Below are 26,559 nucleotides of genomic sequence, written 5' to 3' on the forward strand. Positions count from 1 at the left end.
GCAGAAAGACTGGGGCGGGATTCCTGAGGAAACTGCTCAACTCTAGCCCTGCAGGTGCTGGAGACTTGGCTGTCTAGCTGAAAAGTTATCTGAAAATGAAAATTTCACACACACATGCAAATTTGGAAATACAATTGCATTTTTCCATGATCTAAGAAATCTCTCAACAGGATGCAGGGAAATCTCTGCCCTTGTGTCTCACTGTGTATGAGCGGATGATGATAATGGTAGCTGGCATGCGTGGGCCAGGCATTGAGCTAAGTACTCGAAATGGAATATATGATTCAATCTTCGAAGCAGTCCTGTGGGATAGGGAATATTATAATCATGTCCGTTTTACAGATGAGAAAACAGAGGCACAGTCTTTGCTCAAGGTCGCAGAGGTGAGGTGGACACTCATACCGAGACAGTATGCCCTGTACATCCAGAGGGAGCTTGCAGGAGTTAAAACTCTTAGTTTCCACCCTTGCATCTCTCTCTCTCTCTCTCTCTCTCTCTCTCTCTCTCTCTCTCTCTCTCTCTCTCTCTGCTGCTCACTGCCTCCTTGACTCTGAACTCCAAATCTTCCCTTTGCCTTCCTAATCTCTTTGAATTCCTTCAGACTAGAATGGCCAGGGTTCCTCGAACTCCAGTAGACACCTCTGGAGGAGTGAGTTTTCACCCTCTCCTTTCTTTCCTACCCTCCCACTTTCTCCCACGTTCCTCTCCCCGTTATCCCTCTTCTTGTCCTCTTCCTCTTCCCCCTCCTCTTAAAAAGAGTAAGAAAAAGGGGAAAAATGTATCCAACAGCTAGAATGAATTTCCCACTATTTCCCTGAGGAATGATGAAGTGAATCAAATAAATTCTAGCTTATTCTCTCTCTCTTTTTTTTTTTTTTAAGAAAACACTGTACTTTTTGAAGCTTAAGAGATTGATAATTATGGAAAAGGTAATGGACTAAAAGTCAGAAGTCCCTGGTTTTGATCTTGTGTCTATTGGTCGAATTGCTTTGTGAGCAAGTTTTTAGTCTCTCTAAATTTTATCTTTCTTAATGATAACAACAACAAAAAAGTGAATCTAGATTATGTATTATATTTTGTGCCTCTGAGTGATTACTCTCTACCCAGTATCACAAAGAGTCTGGAACACAACTCCCACTAGAAACTAGATGGAATCACGCTTTACTACTGTTATCATTTTATTCTAAAAGCTCAGGAAGTTATTACCTATGGAATCAGGTTTCTTTTGTAATTATTTCGTCATTACTCAAGTGTTCTTTATGTGCTAAGCACCGTCCTAGGCTGTGGGAAACATGGCAAAGGTTCCATGACACCGCTTTTATAAAACTTATATTTTAGTCAGAGAGATAGACAATACATGAAAGATTTTTTAAAGGTAATTTCAGAAGTGATAACAGTATAGATTAAATAAAACAGCACAATGTCATGGAGAGGGGCATGCATGACACCGGGGCTGTGAAAGGGGTCATAGGGAACGGCACAGAGCTTATCAAAGAAGGCCACTCTGAAGAAGTGACATTCGAGCTGATGAGAATCAGCCAATCCTGCCAAATGCTGGGATTTTTTTTTTTTTTAATTTGCTGTCACACTAGGGCATTCAGCGTTCTTATTATTTAGTTAAGAAAATCAACAATATGGTATCTCTAATTACTTTGGGATTCTGTCCCTTGTCATCTACGGATATGTAAATAGACTGATTTCCAGGCTAAACAGAAACATTTGGTAACTGCAAAAGCCATTTATTATGATATTACAACACCTTGACCATTATTCCTATTCTATCAGGAAACAAGTCAGCCATGTAAAATGAAGACAGTCGTTCTTTGCGAATGGCAGCTGGTTAATTATTGGCAGGCATTCCAGCTTTGGAAACAGAAGGTGGCATGTATGGGAGCGAAGTATTGTGATTGAACAGATAGGTCAATAAGGATTCCATGTCACTTGTAAGAAAATTGCGTTTGATTTCCCTAGACTTTGATCGACTGCCTCATAATTGGTGACAAAAACCTGCACGCTGTTTGTGGAGGTGCTGCGTTTGCATGTATTAGTCTCTTTGCAACTAGCATTTCTCTCTTGAGAAACCTAATGTCACAGCAACTGTAGCAGAGAAGCACATTCTGAAAGTCTCGAAATCATGCACTAATGCGACATCAGTATACTAGAAATAATTTAGTTTCATATACTTAAAACAATTTTTTTTTGCATTATTCTTATTTTGCTATAGGCTACAAAACTTTACACATTTGTTTCTATGGCTGAGTTTTACTTTAATAATTATGTTACTTAAAAACTCTTCCTTATAAGCATTTGCTGGCAATTAATTGGGATTCTCTTCCTCACTACTGATTAGCTTTTTAAAACAATATTTCTTAAAAGGGAGAAAATTCTCCTGGCTACTTTCGTCAGTCCTGGAAGTCAGCCAAGTTCGGGCACACCTTCCAGTCCTCTGCAGCTGTGCGGCTGTGGCAGGGTCATAGTCGTTTCAGACCCAGAAATTGATCAATTTGACGTACACACTCAACATCTTGAATCATTACCTTTGTTGAAAAACTGGCTGGAACGAGAATCAGGAATCCTGCTCACAGCATTCCAAATCTGGCTGTGATAACCAGGGGACCTGTTTCTCATAATGGCCAGTGCCCCACTCCCGAGCACCTGTATAGACTCACGGGAGTCTGCAAGGCTTAACCATGTCAACCCTGAGTCACTGCTGCCTGTGCACCTTTCTTGACCACTAGTTGTATGTCTGCTGCCAATCTGTCTTCCATGGTGCGACAGAACTCACAGAGACATATGAAAAGTCATGCTGGTGGGAATGGTTGCAATCACTGTTAACAAACAAGGTTCTGATTGCCAATATTACCATCTGTTCCGTCAGGTTCCGCATATTACCCTGTATGTGGGCTCTGTTAAACAGATTTCTGTACTGCCCAAGGTCACCCTCGATTCATGTAACCAGCCTTTGCAGATGTGTTCAATGGGGACCTCGAAACTGCAACAAAGATCAAATTCTAAGAGGTACCAAATAGGGTCTTCTAATGACACAACCGAAAGAGAGTCAATGATGTGTGCGAAGAAAAAATATAGACACCCTTTGACATGTGAAATAGATGGATCCCTAAGACGTTTTCCAAAATTCAAGATAAAACTTCACACAAAAATTTCTTCACCATATAATTACAGAAGCACTGGAGGAGGGGAGGCAACAACTTGATTTCAAGAGCAGATGTAAGTGATACCAGGGGCGATCCCAATTTTGTTGAGTCTTGTTCCTTCTTGCAAACTTAAAGCTGAGCTGAGTATTTCTCCCTCACCCCTTCTCAACACCCACAGAGATTTTCTTCATCGCTCCCTTTGAGTTTATTCAAGCCAATTAAAATATACTGATCTTGTCAGCACTGGGGATATAAATAAGACTCAAACACTGCCGCTAAGAAGTAGGTACCAGGTGCAGACATAGCGCAGAGGAGGCAGTGATTAACGAGGAGGGGTAGTGATGGTCACAGATGGCTTCACAGAGGAAGGGATGGCTGAGCAGGTTTTGAAGGGTGAGCTGGAGTTCCCCCGGCAGACTTGCGGGAGGGAAGGGAAAGGCGTGCCGGGCATACGGAACATAAGTGCAAAGGCACACAGACACGAATTTGCACAGTATTTTCAGTGAGCCAAAAAATAGACACTATTGGTGTAATTGGACTTTTCCTTAATAATGTTCTTAGTGTCCACACTGTAAGTGCTTTTTCATTGTGGGGCTTGGGGACTTATATGAAAAACTTTGTGCTGAATTTCTTTCCATAATGTGTGCTATAGAATAATATTTCAAGATGGCTGCCATTCTCTGGATTGTGAACATTTGTGCCAAACATCATTTTTTTAAACAAACAAAAAAGTGTATGTATGTTTAGCAACAGATGCTCTGAGCTCGTGTAAAAGAGACCTAACCTAGTTTGGGGGTCAAAAAATTCTTCCTTGGGGAAGAGACATTTGTACTGAATCTTGAAAGATAAAGAGGGGGATATTCAGGGTGCAGAGTAGGTCAGGATGTGGAAAGAGCATACGGGAATAGTCTGAGTTGAGAGAGAGCTGACATATCGCAGGTCGTCAGAGGCCCAGAGCACAGAGCAGCCGGAAGGGGTGGTGGGGCACGTGGGCAGGGAAGGGAAGCAGCCTCAGCTCCTGCAGGGCCTCAAGGCCATGCAGAAATCAGGGACTTCATTTGAGCAATGGGAAACCATGGAAGTTCGACATAGGGGAACAATATGATCATATTTATTATCGTAAAAGATCACTTTAGCTGTAAGATGGAGAAAGGATTGGAGGAGAATGTGGAGAAAGGATTAAAGGGGAAGAGAAGAGACCTGTTAGGAGAGTATTTATACCAATCCACAAGAGAGAATATTGGATTGGATTCAGTGGAGAGATGGAGATGGAAAAAAGGGAGAAATTCGAGAAATATAAAAGAGGAAAATAGTCCAAACTTGGTAATAGATTGGATACACATGACATGTCAAACTTCACTTCTTCATACATATATCAAATGATATAAACAGATGTTTTTATACATTCCCTGTGTTGGTGTTTAGCTTGGTTCTTTTTTCGATTTACATTTTAAACTTGATTAAGCTCCAACTGGATGGAGACTAATGATAGTAAATATCAGAAATTACTTTCAGATTATCGTGATGACATATGGCCCTATAATTCTGGATTTTGTAACAAAGCAGTTTGACTTCTGTCCCGTTCATTTGGATATTGCCTTTGATCTAGGAAACTGAAATGTGTTTTAAAAATATGACAGGCTTCAGCTCGTATATATATAAGACAGAGAAAAAGAAAAGAGAAAGTCTTGGGTTTGAAAGACAAATTAATGCAAGTCTTTTTAAAAAGTATAAATTCTGCACTTTCTCTAATTGAAATTAGTGTTTTTTAAGATAAGAATAATAGCTTGACTTTTTACTATAAAAATTTAATTTCAGCATTGCTTTTTACACTTAAATAGAGCTGCACGTAAATTATGGGCAGATATGTCCACGTCATGCAAGTGGTTCTCGCGGTGCATGTATGATTCGTCTTTCTGTGCTGGCAGTGATGTTCAATTTAGTAAAAGCTGCATTCCACTGTGTACTAGAATCTTTGTTTTTTTAAACAGCTAGACGTTTTATGTACTTCCCTTTACTGCCCCCATAAAGAGCAGAAGGTGGATTATAAATGAACCAAGGCCAAATCTCACTCTGTATGCCGAAGGTAGAGACGAAACCCAAGCAGAAAGGCTGTGAGCCGAGGCACACCTGATGAAAATTCCTGTGTCTCTATGACCGCATTTTTTTAATAAACAAGAGAAACTGAAACGATGTGGCACAACTCTATATACTCACTTACATTTTCTAAAAGCTCCCTGATACACGGAAAAGACAAGACCTTTGAGGATTTATTTGTATGCATTTACCTAATCTACTTCTGGCTTCTGTCATGGATGCCACTGAAATACCTCCACTGTTGGCTCTTTCTTTCCTCTCCAAGATGTTTTACAAAGTGAACATTGTTGAAGGAAAAACCACTAAGTGACAAAGGATTTGTGCATTTTAGCCAAGGCATGTTTATAATGATTGAAAACTACAAAGTATCTGGTTTAAGGAAGTGATTGCATTAAGTGCTTGAAAATAAAGCAAAGGAAAACATGATTTTTGAAAAAGTTAAAGTATATATTAACGAATAGAATACATGCATAATTTAAAATTCTTGCTGGCAGTTTTTTTTTTTTAATGCAATGTTTCAACTAAGTTAAATACGAGAAGTTTCTGATAAATATATCAGAGCCCCCAAATTTTCCCTTATTCATAAAATCGAATAACCACCATTCAATTAATAATAGGAGAGAGAATTAAAAATGAAATTATCTTAAAAGTGTTTATTATATCCCCTAGGAAAGGAAATTAAATGCTGGCCCTCAGTTATCATAGTGAGATGTAAGGCCTTCCTCCCAATATTTTTATATCAACAAATTCTGATTACATGTCATTTAAGGGACACCTTCCCAGAGATTCCGCAAGAACGGGTTAAATGTACACCAAGTATGGGAGAAATGGAACGAGGTGCTGATTTTGCCTTGGTATCAGTATGATGTGTTTTCTGGATGGTCTGATATGAACCAAGGGTGGGAGGTGCCTTCAAGGTCAATACCAACCAAGCCCTTCGTTCTCCATAGCTGCCATCGCTAGTCATTTCATTCCTGCCCATTCCCTGCTGTCCAGGCTCCTTGATAGCTGGTCTGTGCCATAATCATAGCTTCCTTTCACCTGGAGCTAACAGTCTCTTTATCAAGATTTTATTTGTTTTCTCTTTGATGGACAATGCTGATAACTTCTGCTCTTGAGGTTGTCAGTTCCTCTTCACAATCAGCAAATTTGACAGTACCAAATTAAATGGATTTCTTTGGCATACGGGGTGATAGGTTAAATCCTATAGCCTCACTTGTTTTTTTCAATTTTGGTTATTAATATCCTAAATTTAAAAAAGTAGGTCACATATAAACTTAAAAGAGATGTTGATATTATTAGAGTCTCAAGTATGCTTTTATTCTTGATTACCTCTATCCCCATGATGACTTAAATGGATTTTAACACATAGTTTGGGGTCGTCCTTTAAAACCAGGATGCTTTATATATCTTATTGCTTAGAACATCTCTTATTTGAAGCCATTCCAAACATTACAACACATACTTAAATAGTTTTCCACTCGTTAAAATGATCTCTTCCTGATTTTCACTTATTTTTATGAGCTTTTTAAGTATTTACAAAGCAAGGACTATAGAATGTATGGTGTTCTTAAAAGGAAATTTAGGTTTTCTAATTCTAAGAAAATATTAGTATATTAATGAATAACTGTAGTCTTTTTATACTAGAAATAGGAAATTTAACAGCTGAATATGCCTACGAGACTGAAGTTATCTACTTATGTCAATAGCATGGATTTGATTATTGCTTTCTAATTTGTAAAAGCAACATTCACATGCAAAATGATTTATTGCCTTTAAATGTTAAACACTGCCTACAATTAACAACCCAATTTGAAAAAAGGAGATGGGCTAAAGAATTTTAACTTAAGATTTCCCATGCTCACTCATTTCTATTTAAAGCGTTGTTTTCCCACTAGTTAGGAATATTTTAATAGACTTTCTTTGAATAGTATCACTGATTTAAAAAAATCAACAGCTATAAAGGGTTTCTAAGACATTTTTCTATAACCAAAAGCTGTAGGTGTAGGAAAAGGATTATTTAAATTCGTTCATATCTGACATTTCCCCAGACTCCATTTAAATCGCTAGCACCTCAATCCTGGGCTCATCTCATTGTAAATTCATTTATTTCTAAAATTGTATTTATGTACCCGTTTGTTTTATAAAGCTCAGTTGAACGCTCCTAAGATAACTTCTTGCACTTGGATGAATGACACTCGTTTCTCCTTCATTGACCCAGCGCTGCTGCCGAAGCCGATGGTATTGATCCATTAATAAACACCCTGTCCAGTAAACGAGACGGCGCCATCGCCAACGCCGCCACGGTGCTAACGAACATGGCAACGCAGGAGGCTCTGCGCGTGAGCATCCAGAGTCACGACGTCATGGGCGCCCTGCTCAACCCGCTGCGTTCTGCCAACACTGTGGTGCAGAGCAAAGCCACCCTCGCCGTTGCTGCGACTGCGTGCGACGCCGAGGCCCGGGTGGAGGTGAGAGTCTTAATAACATTTGCTCTCATGTTTCTGGTCTGGACTCGCGGGTGGATTAATTCGAAACATTTTCAAGTGTCCGAACCCATCCATCATTTGAGTCCTTCAAAACTGGTGCAACGCTTTGGAAAACGAATGGGCGTTACCTAGCAAAGAAGGCAAGAATACCCCGTAGAAACAACATTCTAAGTACGCGTGCGGAAGACAATCTCTTGCCTCTGTGCTCCAGGAGGCATTATGTAGAATATCTAAACAACTGGAAATAAACCAGTTGTCCAATTGTTAAGAGAATGGTATATTCATAAAATGGAATCTCACAACGTTGAAAGTGAATGAACTGTAGCTACAGAGGTCAGCAGAGATGAATCTCAACGAGACTAATGCTGAGCAAAATCTAGTTGGCAGAAGGATTTATCTTACGATTCCGTTTATATAACATTAAGAAATGCACAAAGCTAAGAAATATTGTTGCTTTGGCATACAGTCATGTAAGCTAAAACTATAAAGAAAAGTTTTAAAGAATGATTAAACCCGAGTTCAGGGAAATTGTTTGCACTTGGGGAATTAAGGGTGTGGATGTGATTCAGAGGAAGACACGGGTTCAAGGTCATCGAAATGTGCCATTTCTTAAGCCGGGTGGTAGACAAACACGTGTGCCTTTTACTGTGATTTTTGAAATTATACATCTGGATTACGCAGACTCATTTGTTTCTCTTATATTTCAAAGTTTTAATACATGGAATTGCGTTTTTTACAAGTCCATCACATAAAAGTGTTTGGTCTTTGTGGTTGGTCCTATTAAGTTTTCGTAAGGATTTGATATAATCCTACAAACAGCCCTTTATCTTTTGCTTTTCTCATATTGATTTGTCACCGTGGCACTCATTCAAACAGACTAGGACTTTGTTCCTCTCTCCTTAATATAAGAGACAACAGCTACCATTAATCGAGCACTTACTATGCACCAGGCACTGTACTAAGCACTTTACATTCATTTAAGCGCTACTCAAAATAGATATGTTTGTAATCCCCATTTTATTTATGAGGACAATGAGGCTTATAGAAATTATGTGCTCCAAGCCAAGCTGGCAAGTGATAGCTCAGGGATATGAGAACACATCTTCCTGAGTTCAGAGCCCATGCTCTCATACCACGCTGTCTGCTCAGACAACTACCAAGTCATTCCTCTTCTGTCTTCTTCGTGCCCATTGACTCAGTTACTTGTGTTCATCCATTAAAGTAGTAACATAGCCACCGAATATTAATTTACCAGCTACCATGTGCCAGACACTATGCTAGGCATCGGGAACACAGGGTCTTGGTCATACCTCTGTTTGAGTTGCAGAGTAGTCCATCCGTTTCCTGGAATATTGTCAATGACTCTTTAATGCTCTCCCTACCCCTGCCACCTCCTCTTTCCTGCAGTGCCTCCATACTGTCTTTCAAATATGTGGCCCTCATCACATCACCACAAGTCTCCGGTGGCATGCCTTTGCCCCATGGTAAAAAGTAAGCTGCTCAGCGTGATATGCAAGGATTCTCAGTGAAAGGCACCTGCCTACATAAGCCAAAGGTCTCTCCCCAGGCGGAGCCCTATGCTCCAGAAATACCATACTATTCATCATTCTGTTAGTTGCTCTATTCTCTTACTTATACCTCTTTGACTTCTCTGCTTCGGAAGCTAGTCTCACTTTTGTCCACCTGATAAACATCTGTTTCTCCTTCAAAACCCAGCTCAGCCATCCTGTCCTCAAATTTGGGTGCATCTTCCTCTATACTCCCATTACGCCCTATGCAGGCCTCCCGTGTCTTCCATTTCACGTTATGTGGTTCTTGTGTGAGAGACTGCGGTAAGCTCCTTTAGGAAAGGGGACTGTGTCCATGTCACTAATACACACCTGGCACATAGCGTATGCTCAATAAACGGTTGTTGAATGAGGAAATGAAATGAATGACTGAATAGAGGAATGAATGGAAGGATTAATAAATGAATTAGATTTTTGCCAAAAGAACACATGGAGTTAGATTACCATCGTGTATGATATTCAAAAATAAAAATGTTCGGAAATTTGGCTCCCTAAGCATAAGATACTTTCGGAAATGTTTCTAAGCTGCCGAAGTTACGTAATCCCTGCCAGAGTCCCGACGTGTGAGAAGAAAGTGATTGGAGATGGATCCTATCTCGCAAGGGCTCTTGTCTTCAGGTACCACACGTAGAGACTGGCAGAATATTCTTTTTGTCCTCCAGGCTCAAATGATGGAGTATTGCATTTCATACAGTGAAACAAGAGCTGTGTCAAATCTTTTTTTTTTTTTTTTGTAGTTGGAATAATTTTATACATGAGTGATATCTATTAATAATATAATTAATGTAGTTCTGTCCAGTTCTCTTATTCTTTTCTTCTCTTTTTCACTTTTTGGAGAAACGCAGAGAAATGCGAGGGTGACAGAAATGGGTCTCTTTCTAGGGAACTGCTTCGGTATTGCTTTGGCCACACAGCCGACTTGGTGGCAGTGTTCAGTGACACAGGTGGCACTTGCCTGCGATGGTTCCTCTTACCCAGCCTTGGGGACTGTATTAGTTTCCTATTGTTGCCATAACGGATCACCACGACTTAATGATTTAAAACACTAGGAATTCACTATCTTGCAGTTTGGGAGGTCAGAAATCTGAAAATGAGTCTCATGGGCTAAAATCGAGGTGTTGGCAGAGCTGTGTTCCTTGTGGAGACGTTACGGGAAAACCCACTTCCTGGCCCTTTCTAGCTTTTACCAGCACCCACGTTCCTCGGCTGTGGTCCCTTCCCCTATCACTCCAACTTCTGCTTCCTACCCACTCTTTTCTCTGCTCCTCACACCCTTGTCTTCCTTTTTAAAGACCCTCGTGATTACACTGGGCCCACCTGATAATCCAGGACGATCTCCCCATCTTGACTCCTTAACTTAATCACACCTGCAAAATTCCTTCCTGGAACAAAGATATCATCAGGGGACCATTCTTCTGTCTACCTGAGGGCCAAATAGACACTCAGCGTTGAGGATCCAAGTGAATAAACACAGGACATCCTACCCGTAGACAGCGAGAAGCTGGCTCTCTCCCCAGTCCTGCCCTGTGCAAGATCACAGGGACCTCCCTCGATTACTTTACTGTGGCCTCTTATTAACTTTGAACAGAAAACTAGGCTCCCGTCTCTAAGTGTCTGCAATTGATTTCTCCCCTGACTTAAATAAATCTAAATACGTACACATCCTAAAATGTTTTTACATAGCTACAACCTTTAAACAATCAAATAATGATACATTTGTTAAAGCTTAAGGTCTATATTCTCCTAATGCATAAAAGGTCGGTTTCTACTCTCAGTTAAGGAATTCAGGTGGATTGGAGCCCCTCGTTGAGCTCCTGCGCTCGAAGAACGATGAAGTTAGAAGACATGCCAGCTGGGCTGTGATGGTCTGTGCCGGCGATGAGCTGATGGCCACCGAATTGTGCAGGCTCGGGTGAGTGGAGCTGTCTCAAGTTTCTGGCTCAGATGAAGAGCAGAAGATGAAGAAGCACACGCTTTAGGACCAAGGAAGGTCAAGCGGTGTCTGCGCTGAGCCTCTCAGTCTGTGGAGTGCTCAGGGGGCTCCGCATGTCACAGCGCAGGCCTGACCTGTGAAGGGGGTGCCTGGTGGAAGTGGGGTCCTCCTGCAGTCCTCCCCACCTCGGGGTCTCCCTTGCCACCTTTACGAAATCGTCTTCAACGTTCCCATTTCCATGTTTTCAGCTTGAGAAACGCATCTCTTTCATTTGCCTCTGCGATTGTAGCACAATCCTATCTGTCTCCCGACTGCCAAGGCTAAAATAAAATGGGTGCCTCACGACGACCATCTGTTTTTCTCCCTCCCCGACCCAAACTTTTTCATCACAATTACACACTTGGCCATCCTCGCCAAATCAGTCCTTACCAACAGCAGACGAAGTAGTTGCTTTTAGCATTTCAGCAGGTAGAGCTTTTTGGTACCACAAACAGTTTCACCCTACTTCTAGCCATTTTTATTCTTCGTAGATCTTGCCTAGTTAGCTACAAAAGTTGGGGTCCAATGCTAATTTTGCTCTGAATGAAGAACTTTTTTTTGGAAAGTGTCCTACTCAACGGTTTGAAGAGTTATCACAAGGCGTGTATGTTTTTAAGAAGGATTGATTTGTCTTTGTAACCCTGTCAGTATTATTTTATCTAAAAAGACAGGATGCTTTAACTTTTCCATTTCAACCTTTCATTCAGGATCTTAGCTAGGTATATAAATGAGATCTTAATGTTGGATCGCGTATGTAAAGCAAATAATGCCTTTTGCTTATATCAACAGGGCTTTAGATATCCTTGAAGAAATTAATCTATCAGTAAGTCGAAAAAATAAATTCAGTGAAGCAGCTTATAACAAATTACTCAACAACAACCTGTCTCTAAAATATAGCCAGACCGGCTATTTGTCATCAAGTAACATAATTGGTGATGGATTCTATGATTATGGTCGGGTAAGTGGGAGCACTAATTTATTTTTTTTAATATATATGATAATAATTTTTCCTTTAATCACGATGCCATTACATTGCAATTTCATAACCACCTAACATAATTTATATTTTTTTAAAGACCAAAACTTGGAAATCAGGACTTCATCCTTAACTTTGTGTGACTATAAGATTTTGCGTTCGTGTATGCTTTTAACTAGAATCTGATTAGTTTTGCTTAAATCAGGTTGCTACGCTAGTTCAAGTTTCAGAGAAGACATGAAAGAAGCAGCAGTTTTAGTTTTTGGAGTTCTCTTACTTCTAGAGCTCAGTGTTGATGATAAGGACAGAAGTATGAATTTTTCATTTTATTAATTCTAATCTAATTGAAATTAACCAAATTGTAATGCTGAATTTTTAAAAATGTAATGTAGAAGAATTCTTTTACTTAACTGCATTTTTGATTATGATATTTAAAACAATATATAGTGCAATTCAGTGTTAATGTTGAGAGAATGGGAAGCTAAAAATTAGAATCTTGAAGACTTTTTGACATTGCTGCTTAAGCCAGCATTTTCTATTTCTTCTGGAAATCAAAAGCAATAAGAATGGGGGAAATTTTTAAACCCATAAATTCCATTTTAGGCCAAAACTAGGAAACAGATATTATCTGCAGATTTCAAAAAAATTTAAGAATTCCTAAAAGTCCCTGAGATCAGGCAGAACATATTCAGGAGAAAGAATGGGGATGGGGGTGGGAAGAAGCACAGGAGAGCTAGTTGTGGCAGATCCTAGAAAACACCACAAAAAATATACTTCCTAAGGTGATGGAAGAGCTCAGAAATACAAAAGCCAGACTCGTGTGTTTGCCAGGCCCATGCAGAATCTCAGAAACTGGGTGAGCAAAGCTGGCAGCGGAAGCCCTCTCGGACCAATTTGGTTCAAAGAAGCAGAGGAGATGGGGCCATAAAAAGAATCACACAGCTAAGCCATATTTGCAGGAAACACTCTGTCATGGTTATGGAATTACAGGCATTTTGAATAATGAAAAACAGCTAGCCTAAAGCTTCATTTCAGCTCTTCCTTCTGCTTCCCCGGCCACCACTGCCACCATACCCTACAACACACACACACACACACACACACACACACACACACACGCACACACGCACACACACCCCACGGAGAAATCACTGCTCTGAGAAGCCCATCTCATTCAATGACAGATCATTTAAAAAGGACTGGCACAACGTTAGTACAAAGATGTTTTCAGAAAAATGAGAGAAAGAGCAGAAAAAACAACAGAGAACGCATGAGAAAAATGTTGCCATGGATCAGAAAACTAAGACAAAATGTATTTATTCATGAGTTTTTTTAAAAGTTCAAGAGACAATATCCTTTATAAAGGAGAATTCTCTGATTCATTCATTCTAATATTGTAGATTTCAAATATGTCAGTGAACGAGAGAAGGATCTCTCCTGTGACACCACTGGGAAAAGACAGACAATAAACATCACAATTAAATAAATTATGTCACGTGATTGAAATGATAAGAGCTATGGGGTGGGGGGAAGCAGAGCAGAGCTAAGGGGCTCTGTCGTGCCGGGGAGAACTGGGGTCGATGGTTGTAATTTTCGAAATTGTGGTCAGGGAGGCTTCACTGAGAGGTAACACCTGATCAAAAGTATGGAAAAGGTGCAGGGGACTTAGCTAAGGAGACATCTGGGGGAGAGCTCTCTAGGCAGAGGAATCGAGCCCTAGGGTATAAACATGCTTTGTGTGTTTAAGAAACAGCAAAGTCCGTGTCTGTCGCTGGAGCTGAGTGAACCAAGGGGCAGAGTAGTGGAGACTAAATCAGAGAGGCAAAGAGAGACTAGATGGTGTAAGTTCGGGAGACCACTGGAAGGATTTCAGCCTTGACTCTGAATGATGTGGGAAACCATGGCAGGGTCTGGGCAGGAGAATGACATGCTCCGTCTCATCTTAAAAGGATCGTGAAATGTATCTTAGATAAAAGAGGAATCTAACTATAATATGGTTGGGAAAAGAGTTCAGAAAGTATTGTGGTCTAATCTTCAGCAGGCTGGTAAAATTGCTAGTATAGGGCTTCGTCTAGCCTATTTTCAGGTATCCTCACAACATTTTTAGCAATCTGTTTAGTAATTAGTTACTCTTACAGACAGTAAGTTCTCCCTTACGTATATAGATAGATTTGTAAACTCAAATGCTTTCAGGGGCCGCACTGATAATGATGGTGTGAAACACCTGAGTATAAAGCAATTGTGGTGAACGGGAGGGTTATATCCTACCCAAAGGCAAGATGTCCACAAGTTCCAAGTTCCTACTTCTACTTGTGAGTATGTATGTGTGTGTGCGTGTGTGTGAGTGTGTGTGTGTGTGTGTGAAATTAGACACCTCAAACAGTTGAGAACGTGTCTTATCAGTACTTGTATTAAAAAATATAACCCACACAGGCATTACTTTTCAATTTTTAAATTATCTGCAGATAAATCCTGGCACCAAACTTTTGCCTTTGAAGGATCTCTGCTTACAAGAACCGAACGATCTCCGAGCCATACTCCTAGTTAATAGCAAATCTTCTGATATGTGAGTCTTTGGGGTTGGGGCAGGGCGCAGGGAAGCGCAGAGTTTTTTCTGTTTGTCCGTCATCACGTGACTACGTAAAGATTCCCAGTATGATATCTCTCTTTTTCCCTCTATATCTTAGCATCACCATGAAAATAAACACTTGTCCATAAACTGACATAGTAAAGACCATGGAATAACCACCATTGTGGTTTCTCCCTTGACTCCATGTTATCAGTCAACTCCACGTGCATTTCAGCAGTCAGGGCTTCCGGTAACATGAAGTGTGACTGAAGACAGTATAAGCAGATAGGAGCGAAGCAAGACGAATTATGTTTACAGCTCTCCAGGACTATATGCAAATATACAGCTACTTCCCAGTGTTTTTTTTTATATAATAAGAAGTAAATAGTAGAGGTGAAAATCGAAGCTTCAACATTCTTCCTTAAAATGGCCACACATATCTATACATGTATATGATACATTTTACGTAACCGATTTTTAAAAAATATCTCCTATTTAAGCTCATAAAAAGCATTTTAGTATTCTTTTTGCCTTATCTTAACAACTCCTTTACGCTTTTAACTTGATATGTCACTGTTAAAAGTCAGCTCCAAATATGATTTTCAGGGAAAAAAAATCTGTTCTGTAAGACAAAGCTGATATTGACACGTAAATTATTTTAGTTTGTCCATAATTTCAAGTATGTGACATTTTAGTTCTCCACCTCCGTCTACGGAAGATAAGTCCTCAGACATTGGTTATGGGCGAAGCATTTCTTCTTCTTCTTCTTTAAGAAGAGCAAGTAAAGAAAAGACCAGGTAAAAAGAAAAGATCTTTTATCTATACTCAAATAATTTCCCCCTTAATTTGGGAGTAAAAAAAAATTAGATTTTAGTTTTAAGTAACTTAATTCTTATTATAGTAGTATAATTTTATAATTGTGGAAAAGATTTCTGGAAAGGGAGCCAGGAAACCTGGTTTGACATTCTGTCTGCTGTGAACCTACAGTGAGATCTTGAGCACATGACTTGGTGTCTGTGAGCAAGCTTAGTTTTTTTTTATATGTAAATGGAATTATGCCTGGGCTTTGCTTCATAATTGTGAAAGGAATCAAACATATAAAGGAAGTGAAAATGCCTTATAAATTATAAAATGCCTTTTTGCAAATGTAATGTATTGCTATTTTCCATATGATTTAAATTGGTTGTGGTTTTTTTCAAATGACAAGAAAAAATAGTTATCATTTTAGTGCTGGAGTTGGATCTCCCACAGAAGAGAAATCAGAACCCACTTCTGGACGAAATACTGCTCTTAGCAAGAGCGCCACTAAAGAGAAAGGATTAAGGTAGGGACTATGGTATTTATTCTTCTAATTGTAATCAGGTCAAGTTTTAGTTACCCGACAAACTTGGTGAAAGGGAGGGGTGGCTTTTAAAATAGGAAACTTTCCTTAGAAAATCAGCATGTTGAACTAGGAAGGACTCATGAAATGTACTTAAAATTAACTTTATTTCTGTCTCTCGCTGTCTCTCGAACTTACCCAGAAGGAATTTCTTCTGCCTCTGGGCGTGCACACAGTCACTTCGATAACTAGAAAGCCCGACAGTCACTTTAATTCAAAGATGACAATGGGAAACAGGTTTCCCATCAGTCATTGAAAAGTCCAACCCTGTTTAGTAATCATCCTAAAATGAACTTTTCTGTCCTCCGCTAGTGGCTGCGTTTGCAGATGGTGACGCAGGCTGGAGTGTAGTCTTCCCCCCTTTCCCAGCCTTGTGCTGTCACACCCCCCTCCCCATCTTGCTCATGGAAACCCTAGGCCCTTTGGGGAGCTCCGAGAGGGAGGTCGGTGAGATGGGGCCACGTTCTTACTTGATTGGAACGATTACAAAGTGGCTTCGTGCTTTTTAGACCTGGCATACTTTAAATATACCTTCTACCTGTTTACATATTTTTAAACATAGTATTTCTCTCATGAGCACTTGCTTGGATTCTTCCAAAGATCATTTGGATCTCCTGCCACACGCCACGACCCTTTAATTACTGTTGACTCCAGCCCTTCGGAACCTCGGTGTTCTTGGGGGCTACTTGGCACGTGTATCAAGCACCTACTTTCCAAACTGAGACTGTGCCGGGAGGTCTGCTGAGCTGTGTGGGCAGTGGTTTGTTCTCCTCCGACCTCAGAGCTGTTTATTTTCTATTTCGGACTTTATTTTCTATTGTCAGTCTCAGTTGCTCATTATTCTGCTGTCATCTGCTGCTATTGTGCCAGCCCTGACACTCTGTGCCCTTCCCCGCCTCCCCTTCCTTTCCCTCCTCACCCTTTCCCTTCTCCTCCTCACGTGGCTTCTCTGTGCTTCCCCTCTCCTAGACTCAGAACTCCTCGAGGACAAGAGCACGTTCTGATTGGAATAGTTTCTCTTTTTACCCGCAGTATTTAGCACGGTGCTTGCTTGACATACATAGGCAATCGCATTTATTCAAGAGAATCGAAATCTGGACTTTTGCAGGAAATGGTTATTTTGGACAAGGTCCACACTTATTATATGTTGTGTGTCTTCAGCAAATAGGTTACCTTCTCTTTGCTTGAGTTCCCGCATCTGTAAAATGGAAAATACAAGTACTTACTGAGCATCTACCAAGTTCCAGGGATTGGTCCAGTGTTGGCGCTATAGCAGTGAACAAAAACTTCTGCCCTCGTAGAACCCGAGAGGAGACAGACAACAAACAAAATAAATAACACGTGCACACATGCTATGTACCCTCTTAAGCCCAGAATAAATTGTAGCTCCTCTTTGTACAATATCCCCTACTCATCCTTTTGGAATTGATGGGGCAGAATAGGACACCCAATAGAATAGATTTCTTTCGACATTGTACTCCTCGAATTTCTTATTTTTATCACTCACGTGGAATTTACTGAATACTACCTGGTATTGATTGTTTTTCACATACCAAAATCTTCCCTCCTAAATTGAAATTCCAAGTGGGTTGGATTGACGACTTACATTTCTTCCTCCAGCTTTGCCCTATAATTTACATATTCAAATAGTTGATGGTATCAAAAAGGAGCAGGCACTTAAACTTTGAAAATGTTAATACACAATTTGGGGCCAGACAAATCTCTCTATCTGCTTGCCTACCTACCTACTCATTCTCCTATGAATGTAGGAAATATCCCTATTGTTTTGAATTCACACAGTAAATCTCTGTTTTCTGAGCTAGTTTTGCTAAAGTCTCTGCAAGAAAGATGAAAGCTCTGCTATCATTAACTATAAATTGATGTTCCTTCTGAGGATTAATTTTACGGGAGTGAATTTTGTAATTTCTAAGTGCTCGTTTCCATATTTGTTTAGAAATGAAATTCATGTACTTACATGAGGCCCTTATTCACACAACTTGGCAGCTTTCATGGGAAAGAAGTCCAAATGAAATACTTCTATTTATAGCAGCAGGAAACGACAGTTCAGGAGTTCCAGTAAATTATCTTTCTTTAATCGCTCAGTAAGATTGTCTTCCCTGATGTGCTTAGCCCAGTGCACTGGATGACATCTTCTGCATGCCAAATGATTCTTCCTACTTCAGGCAGCACATGCATTGTACTGAAAAATACACCTGCTTTGTTTTACAGGTGGCACTGTGCAATCATGGGGTCAAGGTCTCTAACCCTATGAAGTTACCCTGTAAATTCAGAAAACGGGTTAACCCATCTATGCTTTCTGCCATTCCAGTGGACCATCCTACCGTCGGTTTCTAATTTACAAAATTCTTACTATGTATGTGACTATGTTCCATTTATTCGTCTTACAAAAAAAAGAAAGGAGTTAAGATGATAGAGCTGGGAAACAGTAATTTTTGCTTAGAGATGTTTAGATTCGATTGTATCGTAGATTGACACAATCCAATGATTTTATTCAGGTTCCTCCAGTTTTACTTCTGCATGTGTGCGAGTGTTTAATTCCATACAATTTTGTCATATCTGTAGGTTCGTGTATCTATGGCTACAATTAAGATAATGAACAATTCTGTCACCACGAGTATCCTGCATGTCTGTTCGCCCCAGCACCATTTGTAGAAAAGGCTGTGCTTCTTCCATTGAACTGCTTTGGCACCTTTGTCCAAAATCAGATGAGCATATTAGTGGGTTGCTTTCTGGGTCCTCCGCTCTGTCGCATTAATCTGTGTGTCTGTCTCTCCACCAGTATCGCTCTGTCTGGATGACGGTAGCTATACAGTAAGTCTTGATATCAACTAGAATGATTCTTCCCACTTTATTTTTCTTTGTCAAGATTGATTTAACTATTCTAGGGCCTGCGCCTTTCCATATAAATTTTAGAATAAGAAATTTTTATGTCTACAAAAATCTCCTCTAAGCTTTCGATAGGAGTTACATGAAACCTAAGTATCATTTTGAGGAGAATAGACATCTTTAATATGTCGCATCTTAAATTTGTGAACATAGTATGTCTCATCATTTATTTAGAATTTCTTTGATTGCTTTCAACAGCATTTTTAATATGCATCACGCAGATCCTTTATATATTTTGTAAAGTTTATACCCAAGCATTTAATTTTCTTGGAGCAATTGTAAGTGCTCCAAAACTTTTTTGGTTTCTTCATGTTTGTTGTTACTATATAGAAACACAATTGATTTTTGTGTGTTGATATTATATCTTGAAACCTTGATGAACTCACTTGTTAGTTCTAGGAGATTTTTTTTAATAGATTCCTTGGGATTTTCTACATAGACAATTGCATCATCTGTTCTGTCTTTAATTGTCAATAGTTTGATTTTGATGTGACTGGGAATGGAATTCTTTGGGTTTACTTTATTGACATTTACTAAAATTCTTGACTATATAGATTTAAGTCTTTAACCAAATTAAGGAAGCCATCTGAGCCCTAATTTATTCATTATTTTTTTCTTTAGTTCATCCTTTCTCCTCTTCTTGTGGGACTTTGATGACAACAATATTAAATCTTTTTTTTTAATTGCACCACAAGTCCTTGAGACTGTCAATTGCTTCTTCAATCTTTTGTTCTTTGTGTTGTTCAGATTGGATAGTTTTTTTGATCTATCTTCAAGATCATGGATTCTTTCCTCTGTTATCTCCATTCTGCTATTAAACTAATTCAGGGAGTTGTGGTTTTTTTTTCTGTTTTGGTTACTGTATTTTTAGCTTCGAAATTCTATTTTTATATCTTATATTTCTTTCTGAGACTTTCCAACTCTATTCATTTCAAGAGTGTTTAACTTGACTTGTTGGAACATTTTACATCTGTGTCATCTTGTCATCAATGTCTACAGTCCTTTCCCATACGAGGTGAGATTTTCCTGGTTCTTTGTCTGCTGAATAAGTAGATTGTAATATCATATTTTAAGTCCTACAGTTCTTATTTATATGTCTTACATATATTCAAAAAGGAATGTTCCTGTGTGTGCATGTGTGTGTTCTAGCAAGTAATTGACCCAGCTGCTTTCAGTCTTCAAATTCCAACCAGTGTTCTGTGGGTTGTCATTCCACCGTCAGTCCTGTTCTTAAAGGCTTTGGAGCTCTGTTTGCATCATTCCTGCATGTGTGCCAACCAGTGTCCGGTTTGGCACTTAGGTGGTGTTCTAGTCCGTAGTTCCATCCTCAAAGTCAATGCGTGTGCTGTTTAGAGTTAGAATTGTGTACACACAGCTTGGGAGTAAGCTTAGGAATTCGTAAACAAATTTATAGGGTTGCTTTCCTGAGCTCTTTTCTCTATATATTCTCCCTTGTCTTTTCTGGTTCCTTGGGGCTTCCCTTTTGGTCCTCAAACCAAAAACTTTATTTACCCCTGCCCTGATACACCTTTGCCATGACTGCATCCATATCTACAGCCAAACAACAGGAGGACTGAGTGGGTATAAGGCAGTTTTAGGCTCCTAATGACCCCAGTGTCACCACTGTCCTAGTATTCCTTAAATGCTGGGGCACAAGAGAATGGAGGAAATTAAGAAAAAAAAAGGGAGGGTGCTTTTCTCCACTTTCTCTTTCCTATGGGCTTCTCTTTCTTCTTAAGCTTTTTCTGTCTGCACTGATGCCCACTTCCAGATTTGGGGCTATGTTTGGTTCAGCTTGGAAGAACAGTAGATGAAAATAAAAAGTTAAACTCAACAACAGTTTAGTAGTAATTCAATGTCTTCTCTGATCTTCCTGCTACTAATTACTTTTCAGAGTCTTCAAATGGCTGTTGCATGCATCCTGTCCAGGTTTTGTTATTGTATTCAGTGGCAGAGACAGGGTAAAGTGTCCTTACTCTATGTTACCTAGGAAGAGAACCCGTGCCATTATTTTTGTTCAACTCATTTAATTAATGAGAGAATCAGTAAGATGTTAATACTGGTTCAGAGAACATTTGAGAAGCTAGGTGTTTTATTAAGGAATGTTAGGAAAAGATTGCAAAGTTACATGAAAAAAAAAAAAAACCCGTAGCTTCTAGGAGTATTTATTCTACTGGACAGAAATAATTTGTGTCTCTACTAAACAAAAATCTGTAAGTTAACTAGTAAGTTCGTTAAGTCTGGAACTTTTAATTAATACTGTCTTTTAATGAAACTGTATCTTTACTGTTTACTAAGTGCATTCCATTTTTGCTAAGTACAGAACTAAGTACATGTCCCTAGATAAACTTTCATTGAATCTTTGCCCCTTTATGACATAGAAAGTTCATGCCATCCTTATTTTGTTTTGCTTCTTTTCCACGTTTTGGATAATTTTTCTTAAAAATTGCGATCCACATCCTTCCTGCAAAAGGTCCCAACTCCAAAAGGAAGCAAGGGGTGATACAAGAATTGCATAGATTCCCTGAGAAGGCAACTTATTTTTTTCCAATTTAATAAAATTTGTTACATACCTACAATGTGCCGGACATCTTGCTAAACAATTGTCCAGAAGACCAATATGTGATTTTTATAACATATATCAATCATGTAGTGTTCTCTTGAAAATTAATTTCTCCTGAAAACAACGATGACTCTAAAACTGTCATTGTTGTTGAAAATTTGAAAACTACATATGATATGGTTGTTGAGGCATAAGCACCGTATTTCCGGGATACTCTTCAGATTAACTCAGAGCACGGTTAGTGCCTATTTATTCTGTGATTTTGATTACTGCTCTTTACTCTTAACAGGAAAGGCAGAGGGAAAAAAGAAGAAGAAAAAGTGAAGGAGGAGGAAGAGCTTATGACAGTACCAAAATGGGCTGGAGAAGGCAGCCCTGAGAAAGAATGGTACCCTCCCTTTGATCCTGACTTCTGTGTTTATGTGTATGAAGTGACCAAGTCATTACTGCCCATAAACAGTATAAAGGAACAGATCGAGGCTCTTGCAAAGTAAGTTGTCTGTGTGTGTGTGTGTGTGTGTGTGTGTATACATTTTCAATTTCTGAAAAATAGTTTTTATTTTAGTGGTTTACATTTCCTAGCCAATTTTCAGATAAGTACACTATAATAACACTGAACTCTATAGCTCCCTGCCTCTGACTCTGAAGCAGAAACACAAAAAATTGAAAAAATTCTTAATTTCTATTTTAAATCATATTTCTGCCAAGAATCAGAACTAAGAGCTAGAAATTGCCTAATGAAAAATGCCTATGTATATGCCAACTATGCTAAAAAAAAAAAAAAATTATTAAATAAATTAAAAAAGAAAAAGAGGCAAAAAAAATTGCCTATGTCATTTTCTCCAGCTAAAGCGTGAAAAGCATCTTTCAATGTGATCCTGAAGAAGTTATAAATGATGGGAAGTTTTAAAAATTAAATCATTCTTCGGATATATGGGGTGCTCACAATTTAGAGAAATGTACTGTGAATTACTCCCTAACTCACAAGTTATCTCCTAGTACAAATAACCTTCCCCTATTTTTATGTTATGTGTTTCACATTGTCCTAAAGTGGGAACATGAGTATTCTAAGTTCGGCCAGGCTCCGCGCTCTGTCTAAGCTGTGAAGTTGCCTTCTTAATCAGAGCGTTTAATCTGATTCTACGAAGAGAAGCTGAGAACTTTATTTGGTAGCTGCAGGATTAGGAATCACTAGAAACGGAAGAGACTGACACCAACCAGTAGGTGAGCTACTGGATTGTGCAACAGCTGCGGTCTCCATGGGAGCTCGTCTCTACTCCAAGTAGAAGTGAGCTGCAGTCATCAAACCTGGATGTGACAACTGCTAGAAGCGCAGCCGCCAGATCACGGGCTTCTTGTCAGCCAGAATGTTTTTGGCTACCGGGGTTTCCCTGACGCCCTTGAGAACTGACGGGTCAAGCAGAACTCCAATCTAGCTCATTTCAACATTTGTCCAATTTTCTCATGCTTTGTTCCTATCGGAAATACTCTTCCATCATTCCCAAATAATTGTGTGTTGTTGTTGTTGTTTGTTTTTAAATCGGTGCCCACACCAAGATAGAGATTTGTCCCCAGGCCTTCTGTTGCTAGCATTGATCACATTACACCTGGCCAGGTGGGACTGCCCAACATGTCAGTGGCTTTCTCTCCTTTCTCTTGTTTTTTTTTTTTTTTTTTTTTTGTTTGTTTGTTTGTTTAGTTTTGTACAGCTCTTCCCTGGGTTCCATATACAGCTAAGGAAATCCCTTCTTTAAAATTTGCGATTCTGCCTATACTCCAAGCAGTAGCCTTAGTCTACAGAGGATTTTTGTGAGCACATTTACTAACTTTTCCAGTGAGATCCTAATGTTAGGAGAAGCCCAAAGGCAGAGTACACCACCTCCATCCTGCCGCCTCGCCTAACCGTTACTCGCTTCTTCTTTTTGCCTTCCCCTCTCTCCTCTAACTTCCATGTTACGTGAATGCCATGACTTTCTCTAAAGTAAAAAAAAATAATAAAATTTTAAAACAATTTATAAAACTTGAAAATATTGGTGAATCTAATGGGAAATTTTCCTATGTGTCGTCTTGTCTCCGAGTTTAAATTTTTTAAAAGAAGAACCGTGTGTTAATACGATGCCTTGGATGTCAGATTGAAACATTTAGAAATGTAAGGGTGAGATAAAACTTTTAAACTTCATTGATACAAATTTAATGTGATATTGATTTGTAGCTTGTTATAACTATTGGGAAAATTAGCATTCATTTCTTTCCTTGTGTTGAATGAAATTGTTAGAGTTTCAGTTTATATGTGATATTTTGAATACTGTAAGCATAATGTTAAGCACATTTTAAAAAGTAAAACAACGAATAAAAATCAGAAGGAATATAGTTTTTATACATAATTATACATATAGTTACACTGAAAGCATCCAAGGTGACATATTAGACTTGATTGTTTTGATCTCAATGTAATTGGCACAGGTATGTGGCAGAAAAAATGGGCGGTACAATTCCTAAAGACAAACTGCAGGATTTCAGCTGGGAACTTCATATAAGTGAACTAAAATTTCAACTTAAATCCAATGTCATACCAATTGGACATATAAAAAAAGGAATCTTCTACCATCGAGCTTTACTCTTCAAGGTATTTAAGATGTTTACCTCTTTTGCCATTAGGTAAAAAATGTTTTCTTTCTATCATAATGGACTGAGCCAGCTGCTAACATTTAACTGGATAATATTAATCTTATTATGTAGATTGACTTATATTTGTGATATATACACATACACACATATATATTTGCCAGACTATTGAAAGCATATTCATTCAACATTTATTAGATACCGACTATAGACCAGGACCCCTTCTAGTGTCTGGAAATATAAAAGTACCGAAGTGACAGCTCCCATGTACAAGGGAGCTTAGAACCCAGACTTGTGGGTTCTAAGGCGATGTCAGAAAAAGTTTCAGGAGAGAAAGCAACGTGTAGCCTGAGTATTAGAGGCTATGTAGGATTTCAACAGGTAAGGAAGAAGAAATACAAGAGTACTCTAAACAAAGCAAACATTTTATACAAAATAACAGGAACAGGTATGAGAGTCAATGGGCCATTTGGGAAATATAAAATAGTTTGAGTGAAAAAAGAAGAGGGTTTGATGAGGCCATTGGCCACTGATGATCGATTTCAACCTGCACCCTCTCTTCTCTCCCCAGAGGTCAAGGGGGTGGGACTGAAAGTTCTAAGCCTCTAATCACATGGTTGATACTCCTGGCAACCAGCCCCTATCCCCAGGTGTGGTCCGAAAGTCACCTCATTATCATAACAAAAGACACCTTTGTGGCCCTGTAACTTAGGAAATTCTAAGGCTTTATGGGGCTCCTTGCCAGAAACCTCTACGAAGACCAAACTATTTCTAATTAGAAATTACAGTATCACAGAATGCTATTCATTCAGATAAATTACATTAATAAATGAATATAGAGATTATTAAAACAACACAAATCTTGCCTTCTAATCAAAGGAACATTTATTGAGCGTTCACTCTGTGCCAGCGTTCAAGGCTCTAAGCACTTGAATATTCATTCACCTCTTCTTTATCATTACATATGAGGAAGGCAGCTATAATGCTGTTATCCTCATTTCACAGATGAAGAAATGGGAGCACAGAGAGGCTGAGTCGTTTGTTTGAGGTGACAATTAGTAAGTGGCTGAGCCAAAATTCAAACCCAGGCACTCTGAGCCAGCTCTCTTATCCACTATGATATGGCCAAGAAGTTTCCAGATTATTCTAAGGGTCCTTTTTTAATAACCCCAAAATCGGGATGCATTGAAGAGACAATTTCCAAGAAACATAAGCAAACCCCCGAGGAGGTGGCAGCAGGCAGCCCAAGAAGGACCAACCACGCACAATGTTCCTCCTGTTCCATTGCATCACACAGAATAAATCAGCTAGAAACAGGTCCCCCCCAGTTTGGTCCCTCCCACTGTGTATCACACCCAAAGAGCAGCCTAGAAGCGTAGAAAGATTGATAGATGCACTAGTGCTGAAAGCTCGTGGAATAGCTTTTCACCAATGACATTATCAATCTTGTGCTGATACAATGCCGTGTGACTGCCTGAAAAATGTCACTTCCCAGCAGGACCTACACAGAGATTTTGAATCTACAGAATCTTGAGGAACAAGGGAAATCGCCACATTTAATGGGCTTCTATTACGATATTCCTCTTTTTTTTTTTCAGCCTCCTCTCTAAAGCACTTCTTTGCAAGAGTTGTATATTACACCTTCAATTAAGATGGGCCTTACAACTAAAGATTTTTCTCTACTCCTCTCCCACCTTACTCTTGGTTGATCCCTTGTTTTCTCCCACAGGCTCTGGCTGATAAAATTGGCATTGGCTGCTCTCTCGTTCGAGGGGAGTATGGCAGAGCTTGGAATGAAGTCAAGCTGATGAATAAATCTCAGAAGGGAGTGATTGGGGGTCTCCCTCCTCCCGAAGTATACCTCGTTGACCTCATGTTCCACCCAGGGGGGCTGATCAAGCTAAAAAGTAGAGAAGCAGATCTTTACAGATTTCTCTAAACTAGTAAATGAACACAAAAGGAATTCAAACAAGAAATTTACTCTACATGCACTTTCTATGAAGTTCACCCATTGATTTTATTTCTTTAAATCAATGTATTAGAAATGTTCCCTCTGTGTCGAAATGAGGACACTTGGGTTGACTTGGTTGTGCTTCTGACTCCAGGCTTTTGGCAAAAGTTTGGTCTGATTAGATCATATTATGCTCACTGTTCCTCATGAAAAGCTTATTATTGTCAAAATCAATCCACCCCACTGTTTCACAAGGAGCATCCCTGCCCTTTGAAAATCCTGTGTAAAAACACCCAGCTGCTGTTC

General features: G+C 39.3%; 1 protein-coding gene across 1 annotated transcript in view; it reads left to right on the forward strand.

Moving 5' to 3' along the window:
• The window catches only part of ARMC3 (armadillo repeat containing 3), a 73,622-nt gene extending 47,286 nt beyond the window's left edge, over positions 1–26,336 (forward strand). The window contains exons 11-19 of the mRNA XM_025043479.1: positions 7,474–7,723; positions 11,085–11,221; positions 12,071–12,239; positions 14,723–14,823; positions 15,522–15,623; positions 16,034–16,150; positions 21,967–22,167; positions 24,141–24,303; positions 26,032–26,336. Of these exons, the coding sequence (XP_024899247.1) occupies positions 7,474–7,723; positions 11,085–11,221; positions 12,071–12,239; positions 14,723–14,823; positions 15,522–15,623; positions 16,034–16,150; positions 21,967–22,167; positions 24,141–24,303; positions 26,032–26,241 (1,450 nt within the window). The 3' untranslated portion in view covers positions 26,242–26,336. The remainder of the gene's footprint in view (positions 1–7,473; positions 7,724–11,084; positions 11,222–12,070; positions 12,240–14,722; positions 14,824–15,521; positions 15,624–16,033; positions 16,151–21,966; positions 22,168–24,140; positions 24,304–26,031) is intronic.
• The last annotated feature ends 223 nt before the right edge of the window (positions 26,337–26,559 follow it).

This window comes from Pteropus alecto, unplaced genomic scaffold (genome assembly GCF_000325575.1).
Source record: "Pteropus alecto unplaced genomic scaffold, ASM32557v1 scaffold11, whole genome shotgun sequence".
NCBI lineage: Eukaryota > Metazoa > Chordata > Mammalia > Chiroptera > Pteropodidae > Pteropus > Pteropus alecto.